This window comes from Panicum virgatum, chromosome 3K (genome assembly GCF_016808335.1).
Source record: "Panicum virgatum strain AP13 chromosome 3K, P.virgatum_v5, whole genome shotgun sequence".
NCBI classification, from domain to species: domain Eukaryota; kingdom Viridiplantae; phylum Streptophyta; class Magnoliopsida; order Poales; family Poaceae; genus Panicum; species Panicum virgatum.
The window spans coordinates 11,981,259-11,996,896 of record NC_053138.1 but is presented as its reverse complement, the minus strand read 5'-3'; the positions used below and the strand labels follow the sequence as shown (position 1 = coordinate 11,996,896).

General features: G+C 46.0%; 1 protein-coding gene across 2 annotated transcripts; it reads right to left on the bottom strand.

The window, feature by feature from the left end:
• Window positions 1-578: 578 nt before the first annotated feature.
• On the bottom strand, window positions 579-4,817 carry LOC120697622 (protein CHUP1, chloroplastic-like). 2 transcript variants are annotated; one of them, XM_039980898.1, is made up of 5 exons: window positions 4,149-4,634; window positions 3,435-4,038; window positions 3,247-3,311; window positions 1,958-2,719; window positions 579-1,723 (listed from the first exon to the last, which is right to left on the bottom strand). In XM_039980898.1, exons 2-5 carry the CDS (start codon window positions 3,637-3,639, stop codon window positions 878-880), a joined length of 1,878 nt encoding a protein of 625 aa, XP_039836832.1. In that variant the 5' UTR covers window positions 3,640-4,038; window positions 4,149-4,634; the 3' UTR covers window positions 579-877. The 2 variants fall into 2 exon arrangements, with proteins under 2 accessions (XP_039836832.1, XP_039836833.1); XM_039980899.1 differs by having other exon boundaries at window positions 3,435-4,817.
• Between the last annotated feature and the right edge of the window lie 10,821 nt (window positions 4,818-15,638).

Genomic DNA, 15,638 nt, shown 5'->3' with positions numbered 1-15,638 from the left:
TCACGCTTCTGTTCCATTTCATGAATCCAGTATCCATGCTGCTGAAAACAATTCCCTTAAAATAACTAGCATGATGAATTTTAGTTTCAAAATTGTTTCGAGAAAGAGCATGGAAAACATTTACTTGGCCAACTTACTACCCAAGTTCCATCAGCATACGGAGTGCCCCATACTAACGCCGCCTCAGCTAGCCGGCAGCGGCAGCAGCGGCCTCAAGGCCATTCTCTGCCACACACAGACATCTGCCCAATTAGAAGTTGCAGTCATGTTATGGAGAGAGAGCCTCTAAAATTTTCTAAGAATATCATATACTTAAAATCATGCCACTACAATCCGTCAGATGATATTTGCACCATTTGAAGCTCCAACCTATACATGGGCTTTTTGTTACATTATTATAATGTGATTTTAAGCGATATAATCGCTGCCCAAGTTGATGGCACCTTAACGAGTAACATAAAAGTGATACTTTTCAAAAAGAAAAACAGTGATACTGTGATGGGAAAAGGGAAAAAAATGCGATGTAGTAACAACCATATCGCTGCGTGCGCGCACACTAGGATGTGGAAGCCGGAACATTATTTAACATAGTACAATTCAACATCATTGCCCCCAGGCCCCAAGAGACATAAAAGAAGTGTCATATGGTTGCCATCGAACTGTCATTTTATGATACACATTACCAACCCCAAATGGTAAGGTTTGGTATTAAAGGTTAGTAAACTACACTCTATACGTGATTGTACATTTCACAGAGAATAAAATCGTGAGAACTTCATTCCAGTAACATCCCCTATAACTTCCCCATCAAGACCTGGCACAAATATACATCCAGGCAGATGGGTCAGCAGCAGATGACTCCTAATCTATTCGTGTATCAATGTCGGAAGGATGATGACCTTCTTGATGACATGGAACCTGACCTTGATGTGATCAGCACATCGGCAAATTTATGGATCTCGGCATCCTCAGCTATGGCCTTGCCGCTATCAAGGCGAGCACTGTGACCAAATGCATTCACCCTTTCCTCTCTAGAAGATACACTCTTGACCTCAGAATGATCCCTCTCATTTCCAATTTCTGTTCCAACAGGACAAGATTTCATGCTATCCAAAGAAGAATGCATACTGAAAACATGATCGCTATGTCGTCGACTATCAGATATGTTTGGTTCTGCCAAGAATGAAGAATAGCTATCGTGCGAATCTCTTCCAGTGAAGTCATCGAATGAACAGCTTGAAATAGATACTCTCCTCTCCAGAGTAGAAACTCCACGGTTCTCTTTTCCTTTCCCTAGCACCAGTTTCCGAAGCTTAGAAAAGAAATTTTTCTTCTTCGGGTTTTTATGCTTTGTCATCGAAGCAATATCAATTGATACATCATCTGGTTCACCTGACGATGATGCCCGCGAAGAAGAGCATTCTGAACCAAATTCAACATGGCCTAAGTGATTGTCCTCTACAGCAGCATTGGCATATTCCATTATCAGCTGCTTGGCCTTCAGTTCAGACTTGGGGCTCAAGGTCTTGCTAAGATCCCGTGCAACTGTCTTCCCTGATGGAGCATCCTTGTTTCTCACCTCATACCGTAGGCAGGCATTTATCCATTTCAGATATACCAATTCTTCAACATCTGCAAACCTGTCACTCTGCAGTTGTTCAATCTCTTTAGCCAGCTTCTCATTTTCTTGCTTCAGCCGATCAGCCTCCTCCAATGATTTTACCTGAAACCATTATAGGTTATTGAACTCATGAACGAACAACAGAGAATATCAATAACACAAGATATAGTGAGCTTTAAACTAACATATAAAACAATTATTTTTGTACATAATGTCGTTTGCAAAAGAAATATGGATAACACCATGTCCTGTTTAGGTATGACCACTCCAAGAGATGATTAAATTGAGTTAGTAAGTGCCAGTTAACTATACAGCCCAAGAACAGTAAAGAATCACCTCCGTGCTGTTTTTAGGCTTGGGTACAGGGGGTAGGCGTGTAAGCTCCAGTCGCCTAATAAGATGTGCATTCTCCTGCTGCAGCCTTGAATTCACAGCTCTTAGCTCTGTTGCCTCCTTTTCCAGCTCCTCTAGCCTCTTCAAGTTCTTCTCAACCTCAATATGATTGTTGTTCTCATCAGTCTCTTTGTGCTGCAACAAATCGACCATTTTCTGAAGGGAAGTCGTCTCCTCCTTTGCCTGCTCTGCATCCAATGCCAGCTTCTTCTTTAACAACTTGCACTTCGCTCTTGTTGCCTCAAGCTCAGAGATTATCTTTGAGTTCTCTGACAACTGTGCTTGCAGCTTCTGGTTTTCAGACTCTAAAGATTCAATCTTCAACAAGTACAGCTTTGATTCGACATTGCTAATCTTTAGCTGATTCTCAAGCTCCCTCACTGCAGCATCTTGCTCCTGTAAACCATAACACTCCATAAGCTGTAGCTCGAGGGTCTTCTCTCTTTCTTGCAGTGATCTCACCAAATCTCTAAGCTTGTAGATTTCATGGTCATTAGATGCATCTTCCCGTACTCTGGCTGCAGGTGTGCCTCGGCCAAATTCTTTGAGAACCATTTCATTGAACTCTGGAAGGAGGTATCCTTCATCATCAGCAATGCTTCTGCATTTGGGGGCCAATGGCACTAAGGCTGTGGTGGTGGTCGTTGTGGTTGTAGTGGTCGTGTGAACAGAGTTTCCACTGATGATTTTTGCCCTGGTGTCCTCCTTGACAAACAGAGAAAAGGTCCCCAGGTCAATAGGGGCATTTTTCCACACTCTTTAATTCAATAGGAATAAATATGCAACATAAAACAGGAATTGTAAGATGAAGTCAAATTTTGTGAGGAAAGCTGGAAGACAAACTACACCCAGTGTTGAAAGTAGGGAGCGCAAAACGTTCATGCATGTTGTACTACAAAATTGAAAACTTAACCTTGTTTCACAAGATACCATTTGAAACTTGAAAGAAGAGTGTTCCAAAATGATCATCTGGTACTGTTAAGGATGATATGTTAGGACGATATTAACACCAGCTAGCAGTCTAAAAGGATTTTAATCCCTCGAGAGAAGATCGAAACACCAGTACTCAGATTCTCAGAACCGAAAATTTCTGTACAGAGCTCCCATCAACCATCATAAGCCACAAATACTACTGCATGAGCATCAGCAAATTTTAAAGGGCGGTTGATTTTTTGGAACTATGAATTACAAATAAATCAGGACGTTAAATTATTCAGAATCCAAATGCTTACATTTTTTAGGATCCTCAGCTCCTTGAGCCCTGTTCTGGCCTTCATGCTTGGGGCATCATCCGACTCTACAATCACAAACACACATGCACATCATCAGCAAATTACGTGTACCACGGCACAAAGCACAATTGACAATCGATGCGCCATCTTAACAGGCGCTACAAAAAATTTTTTCTCATGGCTGGTACCTGAGGAAGGAGGACAGGGTGGCAGCTGGAGCTTCCGGGGCGGCCGCTGGCGCCGCGAGACGAGCAGCCCAGCGACGGAGAGCGCGACGGCGGTGCCCACCCTGAGTAAAAGCTGGGGCAAATCCTTGGCGTCCCCGCCGCTGGGTCCGCCACCACCACTTCCTCCGCGGCCGCTGCTGGTGCTGCAACCTCCAGGCGTGTGCATCTGACGACGCCTACCTCGCCCAGAACATGACAACCCAATCGACACCCACGAAGGTGATCAAAATCCAACCTTGCCGGTCACAAAAGGAGCATCCTTTTGCGCCGCGAGGGGCGGAGCCGTGCCAATTTTTTTTTTTAAAAAAATGGCTCCAACCAGACACCAAGGTTATGGGGAAGAATCTGTTCCGTTCCTGGAAGGATGAGATTTTGCAGGACGCCAGAAAGCGCGCGTCAGGAAACGCGAGCTCCGGCAACTGCAAGTGGTCGGCTATACCTCCATGGCGAGGAATCGGACAGGCTGGGGGAAGAACCCAGCCTAGCAACCAATCGAAGCTGCCCCTCAAGAAATCTGTCCCATGGTAATCTCCAGTTTGGCTAAAATTAGGCTGCCACGCCCCGACTTCAGCTCGCAACCAACAAAAGAAGGTCAAGGGGGAGACAGAAGAAGAGGAATAAGGAGAAGCAAACAAGCAAGCAAGCAGGACAAAATTGGAGGCTGGCTCTCCTCACCTTTTTCCGGCTGTTCCGTCTGCGCTTTGGCTTGTTCTTGCTTCCCCAAACGCAGGCCAGGACAACTCCAAGCGACGCCGGAATCTGCAAGCTTCTTGTCCCGTCTCCTTCTCCAGCGAGAGCAACAGCTAGCAGAGACGACGCACCGTCCGCCTGCACCGCAGTGCCGGCCACCTTGCGCCCTCTTCTTTATTCGGGGCTCTTGACCTCTCCTTTTGCCCTGCCCCGTCCCATTCTTGTTTGTTGATCCGGCAGACGGTTCCCGGCAACACCTACACGCACAGCGAAATTCCCCCTTCTAAATTTCTAATCTCCCACGGCCTCAGACCTCGCCGTCGCCGTCCACTTCGCGTTTAATCTCGCACGCCAGTGGACGGCGGGACTCATGGCGACGAGGAGACCAACGTGAAGGCGTCGTGGCCAAACTGGCCACCGCCACCGGGGCTGATTGGCGGTTGGGAGATCGCCGCATCTCTGGCGATCCCGCCCGTCAGACCACGCCAAGCACGCAGCGGCTACGAGCGAGGACGCGTGCGTTTTGTTTTTTGTTTTTTTTTGTTCGAGCAAACTGCGGACTGGCCGTTGCTGGTTGATTCCCGTGTTCGCACGGGGGAAAGGGACCCGATGCGTTTGACGGTTTGAGGCATAAACACGTTCTGCGTGCCTGACAGAATAATTGACACGTCGACAGCTATGATTTGAGCAGTTGGGAGTTGGACCTGCCTGCGTATATATAGCATGCGAATTGTGAAGATTACAATTTGCAAAGTCATGCTTGGAAGTATCAAAGTGTCGTGATTCAGGAATGAGCTGGCTTTTGTAAAAGAAACAAGATGTAACAGCAATGATACAACAGTAATAACGATAACACTAAAGCAAGATGTAACAAAGAGCTAGCTAACACTTTCAAAGTAGGAGACAGTGTTCTATCCATCAACTAAAGCATATGGACCCAAAATGGTTTCCAGATTGGAACCTGCAGTCTTTCGGAAAAAAAAAGAAAAAAAATCTATATCACCCACTCATATATTGGGAGTGGACTACATAACCCCCAAATTATAAAACTGTTTATATCACCTCCTGAATTTTTCAAAATCGGTCGAATTATCCCCTAAAGTAGTTTTAAAAAATCATAATAAATCACAGAAAAATCATAAAATAGAAAATCTAATTGTGCTAGACTCCAAATGAGTAGATTTACACAGTGAACATATAATATGGTATGTTTTAGTACATTTTTTTACAGCTATGAAGAAAAGCATAAATCTAAAGCTACAGCAACAAAAATGTACCTCATCAGCAAGTCCACTATGATTTGCCCAAGTTTAAGCCAAACCCCCCTCCCCAACTGAGATTCTACCAAAGGTAGGCACTACTGAATCTATATGTGACGGAACCACCAAATTAAGACTCCAAATTAAGCGTAATGACCGTCATTTGAACACATCGGGCGCATTAGCTTAATGGCTTAATTTGGCAATACTTTCTCAACCCACGGCCCGATCGAAACAATACCGGTAGTCCCACGCGAAGGTGGGTGCAGATGGTACAAACACGACATAATACTTGAAAAATAGAACAACGCAACACAAATAATACATAACTTCTTCCAAACCAAATTCAGATACAATAATTTTATAAACCGGGTTTAAAAACATACTTGATATGCAAGTCTTCCAACAAATAAAACTAGAATTTACCCTAGGAAAGGACTATAATACATTACCCCTAGAGGTTCTGCCTAACACCACCGGTCAGACCGGTTGCGTCCCACCGGTCAGACCGGTGTGCATGGATTCCTCACGTATACACCTGTCAGACCGGTCTGAACAAAACTGAGGGCGGCACACTCTGCCCTCAAGTGTGCAACCCACCGACTTTATAGTCTACTAGTCTTTCTCCACAACTTCCCACCCCTCTGCATCTCGGCGGATAAATTTGATGCAGCAGGGGTAAAAATCGACGTCAGGGTGCTCTGAAACAAATTAATGGTGGCAACAACCCTGAGCAACTAATACTCAGCAAGACTTACCCGACCAGTGGGTATAACTTAGCCCACATACCTAGACATGCAAGGCTTTTGGCTGGTGGTTATTTTGCAGAAAAGCGACTAAAGTAATTCCTTACTTTCAGTATTTTAGCTAGAGATTCTATACAAATTAACTCTAATCTAATGTTTGCATGAATCAACTATAGCAAACAAGTTGGTGCAATCAAATAATAATTCCATGTGTTCATTGTCATATTTATACATATCCTCCTCATTCTATCATGAGACTACGATGCAGCAAAGAGATCAAGACCCTCATAACCGAGAGATACGGCGAATCGATTCGATTTAACCTTGCAAGGTGGACCTAACCAACACGGCACGCGTAGGCCTCGTCGGACCCCACGCACCAACCCTTCTCCTCCCCGCCTCGAACTACAGAACCACCCCACCTTCATATAGTCAGCCGAGCTCAACGTGAGACCACCAAAAGTAAACATATGCATCTCGTTCTCCACGACTACTCGACTCGCCCTAAGGGGTGGTGATGCAGTTCTGTACTTTCGAAGCGAGGCAGTACTAGGCTTACCGGTTTCGACTACTTCCTACTCCCGGCATGCGGTTAGTACAGTTCAATCCCCGATCAGCGCTGCCAACAACGACCGGTCCTTAATCGACACAGACGGGGCTAAGGCACCCAGAAACCCTGTCCTGCTGCCATCCCTAAACATCCTCATCATTTCCCCGTCTGGTCTCAATTTCCGTATCCAATTCAATAACTCATGTACTGGAATATAAATATATCTTATATCTTGCGAGTAACCGGATTTAACCCACTCAGCCCGGCTGGCACCAGTCAGACCGGTATACCAAACCAGTCAGACCGGTCTGGCCTGTGTGCGACTAGAGACCAAAAAACCGGAGTATCCAGACACCTACTCGGAGTATCCGGACTCCCAAGTCCGGAGTTTCTGGGCCTAAACCCGGAATGTCTAAACCACCACAAACCCAGAGTATCCGAACCAATGGCCGGACTGTCCGGACCCCTACCGGTCAGACCGGTCCCTCCGACCGGTCAGACCGGTCCTGTCTAGATCAAAACCTAGAATCCTTGGCGCGGCAAAAAAAATCGCCCACTAATTCCAATATCCTTCTAGGAACTAGTTCTAGGGTGCCATGTGAGGTGTTTGACCAGAGGGAATCACCTAAGATCATCTAGAAAAGGAGATCGACTCACACGAGCCTTCATACCTTGAGTGAGCTCCTCCTTGCATGAAGAACTTGAATCCCAAGCACCCCAGGGAGGGAATAGAGGGGAAGATGAGCCACCACGCGGATTTGATCCTTTTCCCGGCCTTGGAATCAAAGGAAGAGGAAGGATTGAAGAACCTAGGACTTGAGAAGGGGAGAGCTCGGGAAGAGTGAGTGAGAGAGCTGGTGAGGTCGAGTGCACAGGTGAGGAAGAGAGAGAGAGAGAGTGATTTAAATGCTGTGGGGCCCAAAATGGTTGAAACCAGTTCAACCGGTCAGACCGGTAGCTCCGACCGGTCAGACCGGTTCGGCCCAAACTGACAGGAAAATTTTTGGGTTTAGTGATTTGTCGTGTGAGTTGAACTAATAGTCGTGATTAATTTAATTACAGAGGATTAACACTTGAGGTGTTACAACCCTTCCCCTTAAAAGAAATCTCGTCCCGAGATTTAACGGAAGTGCTAAAGGGAAAATTAGAATTTGGTGTGTACCTCGATAGGCTTGTAGCAATTCCGGACATTTAGTCCGAACAAGTTCCTCTGTCTCCCAAGTAGCTTCCCGCTCGGAGTGATTACTCTGTTGCACCTTATAGAAGTTGCTAGTATGATTTCGAGTGGCTCGAGTCTTGTAGTCAACAATTTTGACCGGGTGCTCTTGATAGACGAGATCCGACTCCAACTGTAACTTTTCTATATCAACAATTTTGGTGGGAACACGGAGGCATTTTCTGAGCTGAGAGACATGGAATATATTATGAACCGCGGATAAGTGGGCAGGAAGTTCCAGGCAGTAAGCCACTGGTCCACACTGCTCAATAATAAGGAAAGGCCCAACATAGCGAGGTGCGAGCTTTCCCTTCACACCGAATCGTTGAACCCCTTTTATCGGAGATACCCGCAGATAGACATGATCCCCCACTTGAAACATGATCGATTGACGTTTCTTATCTGCGTAACTCTTTTGTCGGGATTTTGCAATCTTTAAATTTTCCTGAATAACCCGAACCTGCTCTTCTGCTTCATTCACCATATCGGGCCCAAAGAAAGTTCTCTCCCCAGCTTCTGACCAATTCAATGGCGTTCTGCATTTCCGTTCATATAAGGCCTCAAATGGAGCCATCTTGATGCTTTCTTGATAACTATTGTTATAAGCAAACTCGACCAATGGCAAGCACTCATCCCATATTTTATTATAGGTGAGCACACATGCTCTGAGCTTGTCCTCCAATATTTGATTTATCCTTTCTGTCTGGCCGTCAGTCTGGGGATGATAAGCCGAACTGCGGAGGAGCTGAGTGCCGAGGGCGGCGTGAAAGTGCTTTCAGAACCGGGCAATGAACTGACCACCCCGGTCTGAAATGATTGTCTTTGAAATTCCATGCAGACTCACAATACGATCCAGATATAACTTGGCATATTGCTTCACTGTATGTGTGGTCTTTACCGACAGAAAATGCGCGGTCTTGGTGAGACGATCCACAATAACCCATATCGAATCATACCCCTTAGAAGTTTTGGGTAAGCCGACAATGAAATCCATACTAATGTCCTCCCACTTCCAGGAGGGAATACTCAGGGGCTGCAAAGGGCCGGTTGGTCTCAAGTGGCTCGCCTTAACCCTCCGACAGGTGTCACATTCTGACACATACCTAGCTATTTCCCGCTTCATCCTTGTCCACAAAAATCGCTGTTTCAGATCCTGATACATTTTGTTGCTGCCAGGATGGATAGAAGACCTAGAGAGATGAGCCTCATCGAGAATCTGCTTTCGAAGCTCTAGATCTTTAGGTACCACTAGTCGGTTCTTAAACCATATAACACCCTCGTCATCTAGATGGAAACATGCCACTCAAGGGTCATTTTCTCCAAGCCTTTACCTAATCTTTCCCATGCCAATATTGTTTTTCTGAGCCGCAATAATATGATCTCGAAGTGTTGGAGTGAGGGTAAGATTAGCAAGAGTACCCTCAGACACCAAAGTCAAGTTCATCTTCTCCATTTCTTGGCACAAAGTGTCATGCACCGCTATGACTGAGATGCAACTGCAATTGGCTTTACGACTCAATGCATCAGCTACAACATTAGCCTTGCCCGGGTGATAATGAATTTCCAGATCATGATCCTTAATCAACTCTAACCACCGCCTCTGGCGCAAATTGAGCTCACTCTGGGAAAAAATATACTTGAGACTCTTATGGTCTGAGTATATATGAACATGATTGCTCAGAAGGTAATGACACCAGATTTTCAATGCATGTACCACTGCTACCAGTTCCAAATCATGAGTGGCATAATTCTTCTCATGTCGCCTGAGGGCTCTGGAAGCATAAGCAATCACCCTCTAGTCTTGCATGAGTACACAGCCGAGACCCGTACCTGATGCATCACAATACACATCAAAAAGTCGGGTAATATCGGCTAAACCAAAACAGGGATGAGGGCGCAGCCAAAACTCATACCTGATGCATCACAATAAACATCAAAAGTCCGAGTAATGTCCGGCTGAGCCAAAACAGGGGCCGACGTCAATAACTTTCTCAAAGTCTGGAAAGCTTGTTCACATTTGTCGTCCCAAACAAACTTCACCCTTTTCTTAAGCAATTTCGTCATGGGCCTAGCAATGTTGGAGAAGTCCGGTACAAACCGGAGATAATAGCCTGCTAGACTAAGGAAACTTCGAATCTCTGAAACAGACTCTGGAGTCTTCCAATTCAATACATCTTGAATTTTGCTGGGGTCCACAGAAATACCCACCTCAGAGATAATATGACCCAAGAACTGAACCTCCTTAAGCCAGAAATCACATTTACTGAATTTAGCATATAACTTATGCTCTCTGAGACGCTGGAGAACAATGCGAAGATGCTCAGCATGTTCTTCTTCATTCTTGGAATATATAAGAATGTCGTCAATGAAAATCACGACAAACTTATCCAGTTCAGGCATGAATACCGAATTCATGAGGTATATGAAGTGAGCAGGGGCATTCATCAGCCCAAATGACATAACCAGATACTCATAGAGCTCGTATCTGGTGGAGAAGGTCGTCTTGGGAATATCATCAGCTCTAATTTTTATCTGATGATAACCAGAGCGGGGGTCGATTTTTGAAAATACCTTGGCCCCGAATAGCTGATCAAATAGAATATCAATTCTGGGAAGGGGATATTTGTTCTTGATTGTGACAGCATTCAAAAGCCTATAGTCCACACACAACCTGAGGCTTTGATCTTTCTTCTTAACAAAGAGCGCCGGACAGCCCCAAGGCGAAGTGCTAGGACAAATATATCCCTTATCCAGCAATTCTTGCAATTGCTTCTTTAACTCAGCCAGCTCATTCGGTGGCATCCGATAAGGTCTTCGGGAAATTGGTGTTGTTCCCGGTTGCAATTCAATGGCAACGTCCACCTCACGATTAGGTGGCATCCCAGGCAAATCATCTGGAAAAGCATCCGGGTATTCACATACCACTGGTATGTCCTCTAGCTTCTAGTCCTCGACAAGATTCACCGTATGGTTCAACGGTATGGGGCTCATAAGACACATTGTCATAGAACCATGAATGGGAGAATTTACGTGCACCACACGTGATGAGGTGTCCAGAATAATCCCATGAAATTTCATCCAATTCATACCAAGGATGATATCCACTTTCTGGGTTGGCAACATGATCAAATGGGTCGTAAAATTTTTTCCATGAAGCCGTAGAGGCACTTGCTTGGTAGTTTGATTGGTTATCAATTGACCCCCGGGTGAATGAATATGATACGACTTCGACATGTTTTGTACACCCAGCCCAAGTCTAGTAACACACTCTTTACTTATAAAGGTGTGAGATGCACCCGAGTCGAACAACACAGTAACGGGTTGATCATTTATGGAAAACATACCCGTCATCACTGGAGCTCCCTCAGGAATACCCTCAAGGGTGGTGTAGTACACTTGTCCCGGTTTGAAATGAGCCACTTGCTGCTTCTGACTCTGCTGACCGGACTACTGGCCCTGCTTCGGTGGCATCGGGCAGTTGCGTGCGAAATGTCCAGGCTGCCCACAGTTGTAGCACGGGAATAAATTGGGGCGCATCCCCGGCTGCTGCACCCATACCTTCTGCTCACCCTACTGAGAAACAGGAGGCCTGACTGTCTCCTGTGATGATGTGTACTGAGGGGGCCTGTATCCCCACTGCTGCTGTGGCTGGTGATGAAAAAGGGCTCTCTGTGGGCCCGACTGTATCAGACAGAACCTCTGGGGAGCACTGCTCGAAGATCCCATTGCCGGTGCTTTTCTCTTCTTCACCGCCTTATGAGCCAAGTGGGCATCCTCCTGAATGATAGCCCCATTGACTAGCTCACTAAATGTGTCAAATTTGATCATGGCCAGGCGATCCTGGAGTTTGCTGCTAAGCCCCTGCCGGAAACACGCCTGTTTCTTTTCATCAGTATCCACGTGATAACCGGCGTACTGAGATAGTGTGTCGAAGGCCTGGGCATACTGCATCACACTGTTATTATCCTGCTTCAGGGCTAAGAACTCCGTGAGTTTCCTTCTGATCACCCCTGCAGGGATGTGATGCGCCTTGAATGCTTCTCTAAATTGTGCCCAGGTGAACCGGGTACCTTCAGGGAACATGGCCATGTGATTGTCCCACCAGGTACATGCGGGGATCCCTGAGCTGCTGGGCTGCAAATCCTGTCTTGTCCCCATCATTGTAAGGGTGCAGAGTGAACTTGGACTCAATGGTCCGGAGCCAGCTATCCGCTTCCAGTGGCTCATCTGCTTTGTGGAACAGTGGCGGTTGAGTGCTCAGAAACTGCTCATATCCGGGGACAGCGGGCTGTTGGTGATGTTCATGCCACTGCGCTCTGCCCTGTTCCACAATCTCCCGAAGGAGTGCCGTTTCCTCGTCTCGTCCGGTGAGCATGGCCGCAATGGCCTGGGCCAAATCAGGAGGGTTCGGGGTGCTGTCATTCTGCATTCAACTATGATTGGATTAGTTATATATTTTTATTACATAAAAATAATCATGACCACAACTAATATCCCAATCATGGAAGAAATCGCAGGAAACAAATCATTTGAACACAACTGAGAGGCCTCTGTCTGCGCTCAACCGGTCAGACCGGTGAAACCAACCGGTCAGATCGGTCTGCATGGACTGCATGCCACTATGGACGTGGACCAACCGGTCAGACTGGTGTCAAAGACCGGTCACCACCCAGAACTAAAACTCTCGATGTTAGACCCGGGTGACAACCCTTGACTTAAATTCATAAACACAATTGAAAATAATGAATGCCATGATGCATGATTTACAACAGAAACTTTCAATTGCAAAGGAAATACAATGACATGATGCATGAGCGTCCTACGTTAATCTCTCAACCAAACTGAACATATACTCACGATTGTAACAACACTATACAGGGCTATTACGAGTAATTCCACCCATATCGTTAAATAAATTTTATCCTAAGTCAAAAATTCATTTTTAATTTGTAATATCTATAAATTAGCCATGCTCGTACCACCCCCGATGCGTTTCGGCTCTGATACCAACTGTGACGGAACCGCCAAATTAAGACTCCAAATTAAGCGTAATGGCCATTATTTGAACACATCGGGCGCATTAGCTTAATGGCTTAATTTAGCGATTCTTTCTCAACCCATGGCCCGATCGAAACAACACCGGTAGTCCCACGCGAAGGTGGGCGCAGATGGTACAAGCATGACATAATACTTAAAAATAGAATAACTGGACACAAATAATACATAACTTCTTACAAGCCAAATTCAGATACAATAATTTTATAAACCGGGTTTAAAAACATACTTGATATGCAAGTCTTCCAACAAATAAAACTAGAATTTACCCTAGTAAAGGACTATACTACATTACCCCTAGAGGTTCTGCCTAACACCACCGGTCAGACCGGTTGTGTCCCACCGGTCAGACCGGTGTGCATGGGTTCCCCACGTATACACCAGTCAGACCGGTCCTTCAGACCGGTCTGAACAAAACTGAGGGTGGCACACTCTGCCCTCAAGTGTGCAACCCGCCGACTTTATAGTCTACTGGTCTTTCTCCACAACTTCCCACCCCTCTGCATCTCGGTGGATAAATTTGACGCAGCAGGGGCAGAAATCGACGTCAGGGTGCCCTGAAACAAATTAATGGTGGCAACAACATTGATCAACTAATACTCAGCAAGATTTATCCGACCAGTGGGTATAACTTAGCCCACATACCTAGACATGCAAGGCTTTTGGCTGGTGGTTATTTTGTAGAAAAACGACTAAAGTAATTCCTTACTTTCAGTATTTTAGCTTCAAATTCTATACAAATTAACTCTAATATAATGTTTGCATGAATCAACTATAGCAAATATGTTGGTGCAATCAAATAATAATTCCATGTGTTCATTGTCATATTTATACATATCCTCCTCATTCTATCATGAGACTACGATGCGGCAAAGAGATCAAGGCCCTCATAACCGCGAGACACGGCGAATCGATTCGATTTAACCTTGCAAGGTGGACTTAACCAACACGGCACGCATAGGCCCCGTCGGACCCCACACACCAACCCTTCCCCTCCCCGCCTCGAACTACAGAACCACCCCACCTTCATATAGTCAGCCGAGCTCAACGTGAGACCACCAAAAATATGTTCCCAAAAAAAGAGAGACCACCAAAAGTAAACATATGCATCCCGTTTCTCCGCGACTACTCGACTCGCACTAAGGGGTGGTGATGTAGTTCTGTACTTTCGAAGCGAGGCAGTACTAGGCTTACTGGTTTCGACTACTTCCTACTCCCGGCATGCGGTTAGTACAGTTCAATCACCGATCAGCGCTGCCGACAACGACCGGTCCTTAATCGACACAGACGGGGCTAAGACACCCAGAAACCCTGTCCTGCTGCCATCCCTAAACATCCTCATCATTTCCCCGTCCGGTCTCAATTTCTGTATCCAATTCAATAACTCATGTACTGGAATATAAATATATCTTATATCTCGCGAGTAACCGAAAATTATTCGACTTCTAAATATCCTATATCTTGCGAGTGACCGAAAAATCACTCGACTTCTATCGATCTCTATTAAGCATAGCAATGCTACCGGCCTATCCATACTAGTATAAGGCCCAGGATGACCTAGGGATCATGCAACTAGGGTTTCAAACAATCCCTAAATGTAATGCACAAGTAATAGATACATATATAGGTGTCATAAAGTTAAAATAGTAGGTTGTGCACCGGGGCTTGCCTTGCGTCTGCTGCTCAGTGCTAGAGTGAATTGGGCCTTGGGCCGGCTCCTCATGATCCTCCTGCTGCAGGGCTTGCCCCGGTGGCTCCTGTGGCTCCGCAACCACCTCGTACACAATTTCCTCCGCTGCGGTTGCTACACGTATGCATATGCATATGACATGAGGGAATACATGCATGATTTATAAAAATTACAAGTAACCAATAACCAAATCAATTTCTATCTATTTTCACTAACAAACCCTGATTTAACCCACTCAGCCCGGCTAGCACCGGTCAGACCGGTATACCAAACCAGTCAGACCGGTCTGGCCTGTGTGCGACTCGAGACCAAAAATCCAGAGTAACCGGACACCTACTCGGAGTATTCGGACTCCCAAGTCCAGAGTTTCCGGGCCTATACCCAGAATGTCTAAACCACCACAAACCCGGAGTATCCGAATCAATGGCCGGACTGACCGGACCCCTACCGGTCAGACCGGTCCTGTCTAGATCAAAACCTAGAATCCTTGGCGCGGCAAAAAAAAATCGCCCACTAATTCTAATATCCTTCTAGGAACTAGTTCCAGGGTGCCATTGGAGGTGTTTGACCAGAGGGAATCACCTAAGATCATCTAGAAAAGGAGATCGACTCACACGAGCCTTCATACCTTGAGTGAGGTCCTCCTTGCACGAAGAACTCGAATCCCAGGCAGCCCAGGGAGGGAATCGAGGGGAAGATGAGCCACCACGCGGATTTGATCCATTCCCCGGCCTTGGAATCAAAGGAAGAGGAAGGATTGAAGAACCTAGGGCTTGAGAAGGGGAGAGCTCGGGAAGAGTGAGTGAGAGAGCTGGTGAGGTCGAGTGCACAGGTGAGGAAGAGAGAGAGAGTGAGTGATTTAAATGTTGTGGGGTCCAAAACGGTTGACACTAGTTCAACCGGTCAGACCGGTAACTCCGACCGGTCAGACCGGTCCGGCCCAAACTGACAGGAAAATT